General features: G+C 36.6%; 2 protein-coding genes across 2 annotated transcripts; one reads left to right on the top strand and one right to left on the bottom strand.

Annotated features, from left to right (window-relative positions):
- Window positions 1-3232: 3232 nt before the first annotated feature.
- Window positions 3233-5184, top strand: LOC133630554 (C-C motif chemokine 20-like). The gene is made up of 4 exons (XM_062022170.1): window positions 3233-3321; window positions 3405-3513; window positions 4971-5045; window positions 5121-5184. Exons 1-4 carry the CDS (start codon window positions 3252-3254, stop codon window positions 5182-5184), a joined length of 318 nt encoding a protein of 105 aa, XP_061878154.1. The 5' UTR covers window positions 3233-3251.
- A 2912-nt stretch (window positions 5185-8096) lies between these two features.
- Window positions 8097-8478, bottom strand: LOC133630553 (toll-like receptor 13). The gene is made up of 2 exons (XM_062022168.1): window positions 8253-8478; window positions 8097-8179 (listed from the first exon to the last, which is right to left on the bottom strand). Exons 1-2 carry the CDS (start codon window positions 8476-8478, stop codon window positions 8097-8099), a joined length of 309 nt encoding a protein of 102 aa, XP_061878152.1.
- Between the last annotated feature and the right edge of the window lie 8661 nt (window positions 8479-17139).

The raw sequence follows: 17139 nt of genomic DNA, 5'->3' as shown, positions 1-17139 counted from the left end.
ACATACATTTTTCTTTTATTGAAGACTCTTGTTGGCTAAGACAGCAAAAGCTAAATTTCAGAGGATAATGACGCAAAAATGCAACTAAAAAAAAGGTACAATTCTAAAGTGTAGAATTATTTTGGTCTAAAAGCACCAATAAGGAGACACGTTTTTTTCCTCTTTACGATTTGTCTTACTGACCAAGTCGGGGTTTGGGGTCACATTGAAATGTCCTTATTTTTGAAGGAAAAGCACTGTACTTTTCAATGAAGATAACTTTAAACTAGTCTTAACTTTAAAGCAATACATTCTATACATTGCTAATGTGGTAAATGACTATTCTAGCTGCAAATGTCTAGTTTTTGGTGCAATATCTACATAGGTGTATAGAGGCCCATTTCCAGAAACTATCACTCCAGTGTTCTAATGGTACAATGTGTTTGCTCATTGGCTCAGAAGGTTAATTGATGATTAGAAAACCCTTGTGCAATCATGTTCACACATCTGAAAACAGTTTAGCTCATTACAGAAGCTACAAAACTGACCTTCCTTAGAGCAGATTGAGTTTCTGGAGCATCACATTTGTGGGGTCAATTAAACGCTCAAAATGGCCAGAAAAAGAGAACTTTAATCTGAAACTCGACAGTCTATTCTTGTTCTTAGAAATGAAGGCTATTCCACAAAATTGTTTGGGTGACCCCAAACTTTTGAACGGTAATGTATATATATATATATATATATATATATATATATATATATATATATATATATATATATATATATATATATATATATATATATATATATATATATATATATATATATATATATATATACTATATGTACATATAAATGGCAAAACGTCGGATTTTGAAAATAAATGTAGTAACTTTTTGTAAAAGATTAAGACTTTATATGTTTGGTTTTTAAAAAAATGCTTGCATGTTTTTGTTAGGGCTTGTACCTTCCGTTAACAATTGTACTTTTATGGCTATTGTGTTATCCTACATTAGTAGAGGTGGGAATCTTTGGCCACCTCACGATTCGATTACGATAACAATTTAGGAACTACGATTCGATTGAAAATCGATGATTGATGCATCTTTAATTGATGTACATTGATGCAGTTTTCCATTTCTTATTGTTTCACTAAATAAGCATTTATCACATGCAACATTAAAACAGTTCAATTAATAAAAGTGTGCAAAATAAAAAGGAGCTGGTCAGATCACTCAATGAGGTGGCTCGTTGCAGTCAGACAAATTTTAAACATGTCTGCCTTACTTTATTTACAATAAATACATTGATTATCAATTATTGACGTTTCCTAATTGATTCTACAATCGTCCATGTCCGAATTGCAATGCATCTAAAAATGTATTATTTCACCCACCTCTATAAATTAGCAGAACTGTTTTTAATGTGGATCTGTCTTTTTCTTTTTAATATGTAGTATTATTGTTATGAATGAATGTGTGTGTTCCCTTTCGACTTAAAGGGGACATATAATGATTTTTTCTACATTTAAAACACTTCCTTGTGTGTGACACGAGATTGCTGGTTCTTCAGTCAAAACTTTGCGTAGATTATGTTTTACGGACCGTTTTCAAGCCGCTTTCAGACCGTCTCTTCAGGATGCACCGTTTTATGGGCGGTCTTATTTACATGACTATAATTTGACAGCGTCTTCTCCCCGCCATCTTTCTTGTAGTTCTTAACGCTTCATAGCGAGTCTACTGATGGATATACAATAAGCTTGCACTACACGCTACTTTTTATTAGAAATGGCAACAGTGAAGGATGCATGTGCATGTACGAGCCAGTCTGCACCACAACAAGAGGATAGGGAAAAAGAAGGAACTTACTGACTACAGCGTCGGACTCGCACAAAGCCCTTTGAGTAAATCTCTACTATATAAGGATAATCCGCTGACGTCGCACTTGGGAAAAACATCAACAGTTTGTTTCTTGAAAGTGTGAAGGAAGGCAAGATTGTTTTATAAATATTTTCGCAATGCCTCCATGGTTTGATTTCAATCTTTTTTAGGACTTAGGCAGATCCCAAATACACATTTTATTCGTCATTTCTCAACACCTAAACAAGGATACCCCAGGTTGAAGATGATTACTATCTGCGCTCAGTCCTGGCTGATGGATATCAATTTGACGTCTACGCTACTTTTTATTAGAAATGGCAACAGTGTACGATGCATGTGCATGTACAAGCCAGTCTGCCCCACAACTAAAGGATAAGGAAAAAGAAGGAACTTACTGACTACAGCATTGGACTACGATTGCGGACTCGTGCAGAGCCCTTTGAGTAAATCTCTAACAAATGGATATTCCGCTGATGTCGCACTTGGGAAAAACGTCAACAGCTCGTTTCTTGAAAGTGTGAAGGAAGGCAAGATTGTTTTATAAATATTTCCGCAATGCCTCCATGGTTTGATTTCAATTTTTTTTAGGACTTAAGCAGATCCCAAATACACATTTTATTCGTAATTTCTCAACACCTACACAAGGATACCCCAGGTTGAAGATGATTACTATCTGTGCTCAGTCCTGGCTGACGGATATCAATTTGAACTATACGCTACTTTTTATTAGAAATGGCTTCAGTGAAGGACGCATGTGCATGTACGAGCAAGTCTGCCCCACAACAAGAGGATAGGGAAAAACAAGGAACTTACTGACTACAGCGTCGGACTCGCGCAAAGCCCTTTGAGTAAATCTCTACCACATATGGATAATCCGCTGACATCGCACTTGGGAAAATTGTCAACAGTTCCTTTCTTTCATTTCTGCAATGCCTCCATGCTTTGATTTCAATTTTTTTAGGACTTAGGCAGATCCTGAATACACAACAGCAGATGAGAATAGGTAAGAAAGGGTGGTTTTGCATAACAGGACCCCTTGAATGTATCACACCCCGGGGGAATAGCAACTACTATTTTTTTCTGTACTATGTTGGTTGAAACCTGAATCATGCATAGCGTGGGAGAAAGTGCAACATGGAACATGGACTGATTTTTTTTTTTCTTCTTCGTCATTCCTCAACACCCACACAAGGCTACCCCAGGTGGAAGAGGATTACTGTCTGCGCTCACTCCTGGCTCGCTCCCAAGGTTGACAACAATCAAACACGCCATTGCACAAGCCTGAAGGCACGCCTACCACGCAGGCAAAGCCCTGCTGACATCCTACTTAAAAAGAGCGGCAATTGCTCCCACTGACACATTTCACGCACACCTGACGACAACACCTGAAGCATGGAAGGCCGCAGCACAGCTTTGACAGCGCTCCTCGTGCTCATTATCTGCACTGGCAGCACGCAGTCAGGTGAGACCGACCAGCCTTGACTCTATTAAAGAAAACTAGACATAAGTTGTTGTTTTTTTATCTAAATGCACATTTTACTCCAGCCAGCTGCTGTGTGAAAAACATGGTTTTACGGGGAAAATTGTCATGCCAAAGACTGCTGGGCTACTCGTTCCAGACCATTAATAACTCCTGCGACATCAAGTCTGTTATGTAAGTGCATCACATTTTATCTTATGACCAATTGGTGTCATCTTCTTGAGGTATATCCAATAAGATGCTTTACAAAGACAACTATAACATGGAATAATTGCGTATGACTGTGGTGGCAGTTGCACCACAAGATCACGAGTGGGCCCCGTGCGCCATCTTGCGGTGCTCGGGAATGAATCAAAAATAAAATAGTATTAGATAGAAGAAAAAAAAGGCTGAGTGGCATCAATGTACAGCATTATAATGACAACTGCATGTCGTACGCTCAAAATGTTAGAAACGGTATCAATATAATAATAGAATATTGTGAAATTAGTTATTTTCTTAGTTATTTATTTTAAGTCTTGCATTGGATTTCATTGGCTCATATCAATATATAAATAGAACATATGTGTATGTTTTCTTCATCATTTTTATGCCATTTGAAAAACACATTTTTAATATAGTTTATATTCTAGCTTCACTATTTTGTATAATTTTTCAAACATAATGCTATATAGTGTCTGGGCAGAGTATTGTGATATACTGTACACAGTATATAAATACACTAATATATATTATATATATAGATATACAGTACAGGCCAAACGTTTGGACACACCTTCTCATTTCAATGCGGTTTTTTTATTTTCATGACTATTTACATTGTAGATTGTCACTGAAGGCATCAAAACTATGACACCTGTGAAGTGAAAATCATTTCAGGTGCAGCTCATCAAGAGAATGCCAAGAGTGTGCAAAGCAGTAATCAGAGCAAAGGGTGGCTATTTTGAAGAAACTAGAATATAAAACATGTTTTCAGTTATTCCACCTTTTTTTTTTTGTTAAAGTACATAACTCCACGTCATTACATTCATAGTTTTGATGCCTTCAGTGACAATCTACAATGTAAATAGTCATGAAAATAAAGAAAACACATTGAATGAGAAGGTGTGTCCAAACTGTAGGCCTGTACTGTATGTGTGTGTATATATATATACAGTATATATTTTCTTTTTTCTTTCTTTCATTTTTTCATTTATTTATTTATTTCAGGCAATGACATAAAAAAGTACAACGTTGACAACACATAGTAATATAAATTTATATAGTGCAAAAGGTAATGTAGGATTGTCCAGTTTTGCCTGAAAGGGAGTGGGAAGAAGATCATTTGTTTTATCCCACCCCCAGTTCTCCATTCAGTGATTATTCACATGAGTTCACTGTTACTTTGTTCAAGGATTATAATACAGATGTTGTATCATAGTGGCATTACTACAGGTAACAATAATTATTACACTGTAACAATAATTTGTATCAAAAATGTAGGAATATATATATGATGGAATCCACCGGCTGTTAGAGGGGACATTTTGAACAGGGTGTGTGCAGTAAAGAAATCTTACAGTGGGTTAATCACTAAGCTGAAGTTCTTTCAGTGTGCTCATTCTCATGGTCAATTTTTCTGTTTTTTCCAGATTCCACCTGCCCGCGAGGTTTTTGTGCGCTGAACCCACCGACAGCAAGACCCAAAAATTGATGCAGTGCATTGAGTGAGTACGCCGCTGCATCTTAAAGGTTTTTTAAAAAATAAACAAATGTCCAATAAAACTTATTTTTTTTGGCAGTGAGCGGAAGAGGAAAAGCACCCCGATACCCCAGCAAGGAAGTACAACCACCACTGCAGCATGAACTGTCCCATTAGTACTTTTCTTCTTTTATAGCAAAAATGCATGTTAGCTCTGTTTTATAAACAGCAAAGTGTAGTATTTGGAATACTTTGGAATGTTCTCACATATTTTCATGTTGACTGGTGTTGTAAAATATTGGAAAAGGTATTGCCTGATCATTTATTAAAGACATTTTTAATACCACACATGTGCTGGAGTCTGAATGATAATGATTAGTGGCGCCCTCTGTGGGTTGTAAAAGAATGCTTGGGAGGGCATGCTAGCATACATGTAATATTCCCAAAGCTTTATAATCTTAAATCAAACAGATTATTACTCATGGAATATTATCATATCCAAGAAAAGGTTCCCTATTATGCTTTAAGTAATTCTTCAAGTGCCAGGTACAACCCCCCCAATTTCCTAGTTATTTAAAAAAAAAAACTGCATTAAAATGCTTCAAATTCAGCTATAGAATAAAATGAGCCAAACTAATCCCTCACAAATCATCAGATTTCTGACAGAATTTAAACGTTTTTGACAAAAAAAACAAAAAACTAGAGCGTGCAAAAAATTGCGTGTGAATGCTGAAAAACCAAAACCGAATTGAAACGTTAACACTTAGCACATTAGCCAGATAGCGTCAGATAGAAGACAAAGTTAACAGTTTGCATGCGTCAAGGACCAAAAAAGGACCTTCAAAAATATCTAAAAAGGCTAGCATGCTAATAGTAAACATGCATCTAATTACCAATATATATGACTGAGAGGTGTAAATCGGAAAAAAATAGCTAAAAAGCTAGCATGCTTATGTCAACATGCTAACAGTTAACATAAACCATCCATCCATCCATTTTCTACCTCTTGTCCCTTTCAGGGTCACGGGTGGGTGCTGGAGCCTATCTCAGCTGCATTTGGGCAAGTACAAAAAATATATAAAACCTGCAAAAATAGCTAAAAAAATAGTTTGCATGCTAACAGTTAGCATGCGTCTAGTACAAAATATATTGTTCGCATGCTAGCAATCGACTAACATTAGCAAGGAGCAATATGGAAAATTTTAAAGTTCTGAAAAATTGGAAAGGGTTAAAAAAAAAAAAATGTCCCGGAAAATGTAGAATTCCTGGTAATTTTGGGACAATATAAAATAGGCAGCATGCTTTTCAGGAAAAAGCCAAGCATTTTGAAAGTGGAATGGTTTGAATCGGATTAAACATGTGGCAGAAGAAGGTGGATGAAAAACAGGTTGGAATAATAATTAGAATACTATTTATGTGAATGCCTAATAGACTCTAAAGAAGGGGTGTCAAACTCATTTTAGCTCAGGGGCCACATGGAGAAAAATCTATTCCAAACTGGTAAAATCATGGCTTAACAACTTAAAAATAAAGACAACTTCAAATTGTTTTCTTTGTTTAAAAATAAAACAAGCACACATACATGATGCGATTATTTGTATCCTATCTTCATTTGTCGTTATTTATATTTTCTGAACAAATGTGATAATGCAGGTCAATTCCAATTTTTTTGCCCATATGCGAACTGTATCAAATATTTTCATGTCAGTGTAAACAGTTCAATTCCGAATTTTTCTTATCCGACCCAGGTGTCTTTCGTTTGTGGATGAAAATCGGATATATATGCGATGCGTCCTTAATGTGAATTCAGAATTGGACATCGGACCCTGCAGTGTGAATGTAGCCTAATAGATGGATTAAATCTTAATAATTAATCCATGATACAATTATATACATTGAGTCTATTATATTGCTTAATAGTAATAATGCATAATAGTCATTAATTAAAAAAATGAACAGTTTTTTTCAAGGCACTTTATTTATCAGCCTCGTGTGTGCATGGTGTGCTTCTACTGTAGTTTGATGGTACCTTGAACTGCAAACCTACTTGACTTGATTGGAGCTTGAAAGGCAAGTGTTGATAAAATACTTCCGTACTGTGAAAAGTAACATGATGTTTGCTCTATATTATAAAAAATTATTGAGAACCATAGGTTGAAAGACAAGGTATTTTACCAAGATGTTCCTTAATTGACAACACTTCAGCACAGCATTATTATTAGTCTGAAGCCCAGATTTGTCATTGTATAGGATCTCATTAGAGCAGGGGTGTCAAACGTACAAACAGGTTTTATCTGGCCCGCGGGATGGTTTGCTAAGTATAAAAATGAGCCAACATTTTTGAGTGAAAGAAACTGCTGTTCTACATGTGTCCACTAGATGTCACAATAGCAATTATTTGTATCTCAGAATCAGAATAGTTTTATTGCCATTGTTTGAGAACGGGTTCATAAACTAAGGATTTTACCTGGTGCAATCATGCAACATAAAACACATATAACACAGAATAGAATAACATGAGCTGTAACTGAGCTATCAGATCGGTATTGTTCATGTGCCTGATGGCCGAGGGGAAAAAACTGTTCAGGTGGCGGGAGGTGTGGGTCTGGATGGACCGTAAAAAAAAAAAAAACACATGATGTTAGTGCACCAGTCGAGGAAAATGAGCAAACTACATAAATAACATCCTGTAATTTGATTTTGATATAATTTTTTTAATCTGATTGATGAATATTATCGCATAATTTATTCAGAAAGTATAAATAACGACAAATAAAGATAGAATACTATTAACCGCAACATGTAAGTGTAAAAAAACAACAACATAATGATTTGTACATTTTCAGAATGTGCTTGTTCTATTTTTAAACAAAGAAAACAATCTGAAGTTGTCTTTATTTTTAAGTTATCGTGCCGTGATTTTACCGGGTCCGGCCCACTTGGGAGTAGATTTTTCTTCATGTGGCCCCTGATCTAAAATGAGTTTGACACCCCTGCTTTAGAGGGTTAGGGTTAATATCTATTGGGGGCCAGGTGCCTACCTGGCCCCCTGAATCTCCCTCGGGCACCACTCGCTCTACAGGTATCGCCGACTGATCACACAAATAGTCTTCCTGCTGGCGTAAATGGCCTCTTTTATGTTGTCAATGATTGGCTTTCCTGTTGGTAAATACAAATTAGCAGCAGTGACACACCCTGGAGTAAAGGCGGTACTACAACAACATGTCCTCACCTGGCTGGAAGTCTCTGTGGTGCAGACACAACTTCCAGCCCTGTTCCCCTTCCAGTTTGGGCAGCAACTCTCTCAAGACCCAAAGCTCATGGTGGGCATTGTATGAGACGAAGGCATCAAAGTGACACTGAGGCGGCACGTTCCTGTGCTTCCTCTCGTGGAGGAAAGCCAGGAAGAGGTGATAAGCATAGGCCAGCTGCCATCGCAGGAATTGGTACCTTTTCATCACTTTCACCTTGTCTCAATCCAATGAGCCAACTAGTGTCACTAATGTTGTTTGCAAGACTAAACAACATGCAAACTAAAACAGTAAGAATGGTAGTAATGGTAGTACTAAAATGAACAATTTCCCTTGTGGATCATTAAAGTTTGTCTAAGTCTAAGGTAGTAGTCTTTTTAAAGCTTTTTAAAGATGTCTACAAGGAAGAACCTCCTTTCTCATTAACATGATACAAACTGGGGGGAAAAAATAAATAAATGGCTTTACTACACATCTAAAAAAATACAGTCAAACCGTTTGTTTTTTTTCAGCTAATAAGCTAACCTAGCATGATGTAGCTGTTAAAATGTGAGTGTGTTTTAGCGCATGTAGCTAGCATTGCTAATGTTTGTTTGTTTGCTACTTGCTCGAAGTTAAATTTTTCAAACCAAAACATATAACTCCACCATTAGTGGTGTCTCTATTTTTCCCAATTGCTAATTACATGAACTAAAAATTGCTTTTAAAAAGTGAGTTAAAATGCTAAGTATGATTAAAACTGCAAATTAACTTGTTTCTGTTCATTCTTAGTTTATTTTCTTTAAATTTAATGTTGTTCTGCATTGGTAAATGGTAGAGCATCTTAGTTCAGTGGTCCCCAACCACCGGGCCGTGGCTCGGTACCGGTCCATGGATCGATTGGTACCGGGCCGCACAAGAAATAAAAATAAATAAAATAAAAAATAAAATTATTTATTTATTCATTTTTTAAAATTAAATCAACATAAAAAACACAAGATACACTTACAATTAGTACACCAACCCAAAAAACCTCCCTCCCCCATTTACACTCATTCGCACAAAAGGGTTGTTTCTTTCTGTTATTAATATTTATGGTTCCTACATTATATATCAATATAGATCAATACAGTCTGCAGGGATACAGTCCGTTAACACGCATGATTGTATTTTTTTATGACAAAAAAAAAAACATACCCCCCCACCGGTCCGTGGGACACATTTTCAAGCGTTGACCGGTCCGCAGTTACAAAAAGGTTGGGGACCACTGTCTAAATTGATCAAAAAGACTGGAGGGCTGTGACATTCACAAACAAACTGAACATCATTGACTGGCTCATTAACATGAACAAAGAATGTTGCAATGATTCATATTAGCGTGACAAACGTTCACATCTCGCTCTGTAAAACAAGACGTAAACAGCGGCAGCTTTGGACATGCGCAATTTATTTGCAGTCTGGACGCTGAAGGTGTGGGTCTCCTCTCTGCTCTGACTGCAGCTGGGACTGCCGCGCGAGGCTATTACCAAATTAAGCATCTGTGAGGAGGTGCTCACGGCAGCATTCGTTGCCCGTTGAGGACATTTACTGCTGAGCGATATGTGCTTTCGTTTTCCGGAAAAAGTCGCTATTGAGTAAATATAAAGTCGCTAATAGGAGTTGGAAGTCACTAAATTGGCAACACTGTGTGGGTTACGTACTCAAAGCCGTTTGAGTGCGAGATAAAATGCTTACAACACCTTTGAAAATGAACGCCCTTTATCCGATTAAGGTTGCAAAAAGTCCCTTTAATGTTACGTTGACATCAGCGTTTCTCAAAGTGTGGGGCGTGCCCCACTGGTGGGGAATAGAGACATGACAGGTGGGGCGCGAGGAACGGGAGGAAATTTCACGTAAAATTTTTTTTTTTTTAATTATATTCTTAGATTTATTTTTTTTTACTGTGCTTTCATTTTCTATACACACTGTAAATCACTTTGTGATTCTGTCTGTGAAATCCGCTATATAAATAAATGTAAATTACTTATTTTTCCTGTAGGCTTTAAAATTCTGGGTAGGAGAAGCCACGCCCACCTCCCGATATCGGCGGTCTCAAGGTTGGAACAAACTTTCGCACGGGCTAATCATCCACTCATCGGGCAGAGAGCTGTGTCCATTCTTCTCCCCTTTGCCACATCTTATCTGTGTGAGATAGGCTTTTCTGCTGTTGCTTCACTCAAAACGAAGTACAGGTCTCAGCTGAACATTGAGCATGACTTAAGAGTGGCAGTGTCAAGCCTGCAACCCCGATTTGAAAAGCTGTGCAGTGCAAAACAGGCTCATTGCAGCCACTAATGCTGGAGTACTGTAAAACTCATGTTCACTCATCCTGTCTTGCCAAATGCATAGCTCCTCCTTTTTTTTTTGTTGCAAAGATTGCAAAGTGGCACTTTTATTTGATTTATTATTGAACTTGATGCAAGTTATTTGATTTATTATTGAACTTGATGCAAGTTATAACACTTTTATTTGATTTATTATTGAACTTGATGCAAGTTATAACACTTTTTTTGATTTATTATTGAACTTGATGCAAGTTATAACACTTTTGTTTTATTTATTATTGAACTTGATGCAAGTTATTTTATATATTATTGAACTTAATGCAAGTTATACCACAGCTGCACAGTTATTTTATTGATTATTGAACTTGATGTTATTTTATGTTATTGAGTTTGAATGTATACAACTTGATGTTGCTTGATGTTCAATAAATTTGAAAAGGTTAAGCTTGGCATTAGCGTTCTGTTGGGGCGATGGGGGCAGGTGGGGCTTGAAAACTCCCCCTTGTCCAAAGTGGGGGATGACAAAAAAAGTTTGAGAACCACTGCTGTATGGTGTATTAGATTTTTTGGTTAGGGTTGTCCGGTATACCGGTATTAGTATAGTACCGCGAATCATACTCGGTACTATACCGTTTCTGAAAAGTACCGTTCCCCCACTTCTAAATCACTAATCCTCGCCTTCATGGCGACAAATAAAGTAAGTTCCTTGCAAGTATCATCCCTGCAGGACGAGGAATAGCTAAACATGCTTCACTACACACCGTAGCTCACCAGCGTCAAAATGTAAACAAACGGCATTGGTGCATCTACACCTAACATCCACTGTAATGATACCAGTTACAGTAGCATATCTAGTCGATACTACTATGATTACGTCGATATTTTTTGGCATCACAACATCTTCTTTCGTTTTTTAAAATTTATATTATGTTTATAAACTCAGGAATAATGTCCCTGGACACATGAAGACTTTCATACTTGCCAACCCTCCCGTTTTTAGCGGGAGACTCCCGGTATTCAGCGCCTCTCCCGATAAACTCCCGGCAGAAATTTTCTCCCGACAAACTCCCGGTATTCAGCCGGAGCTGGAGGCCACGCCCCCTCCAGCTCAATGCGGACCTGAGTGGGGACAGCCTGTTCTCACGTCCGCTTTTCCACAATATAAACAGCTTGCCTGCCCAATGACGTCATAACATCTACGGCTTTTAGAGAGTAGAGTGCACAACTGCGCACACAACAAGGAGACGAAGCAGAAGAACGAGGAAGTTACAGACATGGCGACGCCGTCGACGAGCAAGATGAAGAAATACGCTTGCAAGTTCCAAAACGAACGAAAACAAGAATTTCAGTTCATCCAGGACAGTTTGAAGGGGAAGGGGTATGTAATTATGTTGCCTGTACATTTTGTAAAACAGACTTCTCCATTGAACACGGGGGCCGAAATGATATACTCAGACATGAACGGAGAAGTTAAACAAGACAATACTGCCATCTACTGGATAGCCCCTGGAACCCTAAAATTCAAGTATTTATTTTATTTATTATATTAATAAAATAAATATATATATATATATATATATATATATATATATATATATATATATATATATATATATATATATATATAGCTAGAATTCACTGAAAGTCAAGTATTTTATATATATATATATATATATATATATATATATATATATATATATATATATATATATATATATATATATATATATATATATATATATATATATATATATATATATATAAAATACTTGAGTTGGTGAATTCTAGCTGTAAATATACTCTCCTCTTAACCACGCCCCAGTCACGCCCCCCACCTCCCGATATCGGCGGTCTCAAGGTTGGCAAGTATGGACTTTGAATATGACCAATGTATGATCCTTTAACGACTTGGTATCGTATTGACACCTAAATGTGTGGTATCATCTAAAACTAATGTAAAGTATCAAACAACAGAAGAATAAGTGATTATTACATTTTAACAGAAGTGTAGATGTACCATGTTAAAAGAGAAAGTAAGCAGATATTAACAGTAAATGAACAAGTATATTAATAATTTATTTTCTACCTCTTGTCCTTAATAATTTTGACAAAATAACAGAATGGAAAATGACACAATATGTTACTGCATATGTCAGCAGATTACATAAGGAGCCTTTGTTTGTTTACTTACTGCTAAAAGAAAAGTTGTCTTGTATGTTCACTATTTTATTTAAGGACTTAACTGCAATAAGAAACATATGTTTAACGTATCCTAAGATTTTTTGTAAGAATAAAGCCAATAATGCAATTTTTTGTGGTCCCCTTTATTTAGAAAAGTACCGAAAAGTATCGAAATAATTTTGGTACCGGTACCAAAATATTGGTATCGGGACAACACACTAGTTGTAGTACCTCAACTTAAGAGTGTTTTGAGATAATAGCTGTCTTTTGGCTAACTTTTATGCTTTAAGTTACTAACTTGACTTTGAAACCCTTCAGCCCTCCCTTAGGTTAAGGTTGGCCTTCTCAGTACCCAGGAGTACTGATGGAATTAATTCGGTGCCTATCAAAGTACCAAAATTGGTACCCTTCTCTAATCATAACTTCCTTTTTTTGTGTGAAATCCTACTAAATTCTTGCCAGAACAGCTCCTTTGTTTTTGACTCGTTACAGTTTTGCCAAGTCACCTGATCAGTAAAAAGTGAGGTCATGCATGAAAAACATAATTGGATATGTTATTGTGTCATCCATTAATTATGCTGCACTTATTAACACAACAAACCAAAAGTTACACACACACAGTAGTTCCTTTAGGCAAATTGTGCTGGAAATCTTCAAACATGATCCAAACCTTTAGGTGATAAAAAGAAATAATGCTGACCAGGAATTTGCCACCTGGAGCGGAACACCGACGCAAATAATCTCCTACTTTAAACTTGCATCATAACAAGGAAACACTCCTGCTAACATGTGCACACACGCCCAAACATATCTACTGTGGTAATCCGTTACTATTTTTAGCACTTTTTTTTGGCCTCACACACGGTGGCCTGATAATAGATTTCAACTCAATTGTGGTGAAACGAGATGACATCATATTTAACCTGTTTGACACTTTAATGAAAAAAGATAAACAATTTGTTGTTTATACTTGCAGAAAGTTGCAAAGACTAAATAAATAAAACAATACAGTCCTGAATTAGTGGTTTAAACATGACAGAATGTCGTAGCAATGCAGAAGATGTGGTGCAAACATGCCTTCAGTGTCTGCAAGCAGGATAAGGTGACAGCAGCAGAGCCATCTGATTGGACACTTAGTGAACGCTTTCAGGTCATGCCATGACTTTGTTTTGATCATCATCAGCCAATCTTGTTTGATTGTTTTAGAGAAAAAGTCCCATGCTTTTTAAAAAATGGGCACATTGTTAAATTCAAGTATGAATTTATATGCGGTATAATGTTATGAAATATCTGCAGAGCAAAATTTTGCACAAAAAAAGGCAATTAAAATAGAATGACACCTCAGTTTTCGCTCAAAACATCTGACTAAGACAAACCGAAGAAAGAAGAAGCACATTTTTCCATGTAGCCATCATAGACTTTAAATATCAAATTACACATTTAATAATTATAGTTTTACATGCAGAAAACACTGCAAAATACATTTAAATGAGGAATGAAATGGATAAATGGGCATTTAACATCAATTTAAAGTTAAAGTTAAAGTACCAATGATTGTCACACACACACTAGGTGTGGTGAAATTTTTCCTCTGCATTTGACCCATCCCTTTGTCCACCCCCTGGGAGGTGAGGGGAGCAGTGGGCAGCAGCGGTGGTCGCGCCCGGGAATAATTTTTGGTGATTTAACCCCTAATTCCACCCCTTGATGCTGAGTGCCAAGCAAGGAGGTAATGGGTCCCATTTTTATAGTCTTTGGTATGACTCGGCCGGGGTTTGAACTCACAACCTACCGATCTCAGGGCGGAAACTCTAACCACAAGGCCACTGAGTAGGTTTTTCACTTTTATCGAAGACTCTTGTTGGCAAAGACAGCAACATTGTAGGGGATAATAAAGCAAAATAATGAGGCAAAAATGGAAGTAAAAAAAAGGTAAAATTCTGAAGTGTAGGATCATTTTGATATTATAGCACCAATAAGGAGAAACGTTCAGAATCAGAATCAGAATCAGCTTTATTGTCATTACGCAGGGTAACGAGATTGAGGCCATTCCATACAGTGCGATGTGTGCATGCAAGAAAACAATGTGTAAATACATAAAAATATAAAAAATATAGAAGTGCAAAGTGGGTGAAATGAATATATACATGAATATCTACATGAAAAAAACAGGGTGGTTGGTGGAATGGGTTATTGCACCGAAGAGAAGGCAGTTATGAGGGTCAATGGGGCAGTCCGTTCAGGGTGGTTATGGCCCTGGGGAAGAAGCTGTTCTTTGTCTTGGTTTTAATGCACCTGTAGCGCTTCCCAGAGGGCAGCAGGTTCCTTTCCTTTGTTACTATTTGTCTCACTGACCAAAGTTGTGCATTTCATGTTTTTTTCTATGCAGAAATTCATTAAAAGTAAATAAGTATATTCACTTATATTTGGAAAATGTTTGACTTTGGAAATGAATTCAGTAACATTTTGTAAAAGATTAAGACTTTATATGTTTACACAACTATCATTTTCTTTTTTATCTATTGTTGGTTTTTAACTAGATTGTATCTTTTTTCGTAGGGCTTGTACTTTCTGTAAACAATTGTACTTTTATGGCTTTTGTGTTATCCTACATTCTCATAACTTTTATTAATGTGGATTTGTCCTTTTATTTCTAATATGTAGTGTTATTGTCATTAATGAATATTTGTGTGTTTCTTTTCGACTTAAAGGGGTCATGTTATTATTTTCTACATTAAAACACTTCCTTGTGGTCTACATAACATGTAATGGTGGTTCCTTTGTCAAAATGTTGCATAGATTATGTTTTACGAAACGTTTTCAAGCTTTCTGACCGTCTCTTCAGGATGCGCCGTTTTGTGGGCGGTCTTATTTACGTGACTTATTTGCAGCGTCTTCTCCCCGCCATCTTTCTTGTAGTTTTTAGCGCTTCCATAGCGAGTCTACTGACAGATATAAGTTTGAACTATACACTACTTTGTATCAGAAATGGCAACAACGGAGGATGCATGTGCATGTACGAGCCAGTCTGCCCCACAACAAACAGATAGAGAAATAGAAAGACCTTACAGCGTCGGACTACAATGGCGGACCCGCGGCAAAGCCCTCAGGGTAAATATAGGGATGTCTTGGTATGAAAATTTCTTATCACGGTTATTGTGACCAAAATGATCACGGTTGTCATTGTTATCGCTGTATTTTTAAATACGTTTTTTAGAACAAACATTATTGTAGATAAGAACAGTGTTTCATGTACCTTAAGTAAAAATTGAATGTGCACATGAAAACGACACAGGCATTATAAACACAGTAATATGGCAGAAACACAATTATAACATGAATAAATACAAATAGATGTGAATGTAAATGTAAATTGTGCAAGAAGAGAAGCGAATGAAATGAAGTAAAAGGAAGTGCTCGGTTCCCTTTACTCGGAGGGGAAATCGAAGCAAAGTCTGTGTAGCTGCTTTCTGACATGTTTTCTAAGGCAAACGGTGCTTGTGCACATGCGCCGGCGCTGTTACGACTCTGTTTCCAGGAAGTAAGCAGTGATGCCTAAAATTTATTAATAAATGACGTTTTTTCTGTAATTAAAAATTCAAACGGTATTACTATCCGTCTGAAATTTTACCGCAGTTTATCATTATATAGTTTACAACAGTTTGAGCCAAAAAAATTAACACGAGTGATACCTCTCACGTCTAAGACACAATCTTTACAGCCTGCGTTCAATTCGATGAGATGACAAAACACTTAAGATAGTATTGATGTTATCGGAACACTGAAAAAGTTAGCAGGTAAATAAAGGACGAGTGAGCATCCCAGTAAACTAATTAAAGACTTTATAAACAAGTTGTGGCAATGTTCCCGACACATCGCCTGCTGCATGTTTCCTCACATTAACTCTCAGTCACAGCAGGACGCTGTGTTGAGAAAATGAAAGCAACATCACATATTTTTCTCCTCCTCTTTTCCTCCATTTAGTTTGGATAATAATGAGTCATATCTTGGAATTTGGCAACCATTAAATTAATATGTTTGAACTATTAAATAAATCTGACTTATTTATATCCTTGTGGTAAATATTGGATACAACATGTTCTCAAGCTTATGAAATGCGATGCAAATGTCAGCCAAAGTGACACTATTGTTAAGTTTAATCTTTTTATTTATGGCTGTGATGGCAATGTAAATGAGTGAATATAAGAATTTTTTTTTTTTTTTGGCTTGTTTTTTTTTAAATCACTGTTATGTTGGGACTTTTATTAATATTTATACTGTTGTTGATATTATTCATTTTTGTATGACTCTTCTAGATTTTTTGTGTCATGTTTGTGTGTCTTCCTAATTGCTCTGTTGATTGCTATTCAAAGTGTTGCAGGGC

Source organism: Entelurus aequoreus, linkage group LG15 (assembly GCF_033978785.1).
Source record: "Entelurus aequoreus isolate RoL-2023_Sb linkage group LG15, RoL_Eaeq_v1.1, whole genome shotgun sequence".
NCBI classification, from domain to species: domain Eukaryota; kingdom Metazoa; phylum Chordata; class Actinopteri; order Syngnathiformes; family Syngnathidae; genus Entelurus; species Entelurus aequoreus.
The sequence above is the reverse complement of the archived record's forward strand: the minus strand, read 5'-3'. Positions and strand labels throughout refer to the sequence as shown.

Bases quoted from the DNA above. Each gene is read 5' to 3' on its own strand.
- LOC133630553 (XM_062022168.1), bottom strand. From the start codon at position 8,478: ATGAAAAGGTACCAATTCCTGCGATGGCAGCTGGCCTATGCTTATCAC. The intron at 8,180-8,252 runs GTGAGGACATGT...ATTTACCAACAG, and splicing joins CCACAGAGACTTCCAGCCAG to GAAAGCCAATCATTGACAAC.
- LOC133630554 (XM_062022170.1), top strand. From the start codon at position 3,252: ATGGAAGGCCGCAGCACAGCTTTGACAGCGCTCCTCGTGCTCATTATC. The intron at 3,514-4,970 runs GTAAGTGCATCA...TGTTTTTTCCAG, and splicing joins TGCGACATCAAGTCTGTTAT to ATTCCACCTGCCCGCGAGGT. The intron at 5,046-5,120 runs GTGAGTACGCCG...TTTTTTTGGCAG, and splicing joins AAATTGATGCAGTGCATTGA to TGAGCGGAAGAGGAAAAGCA.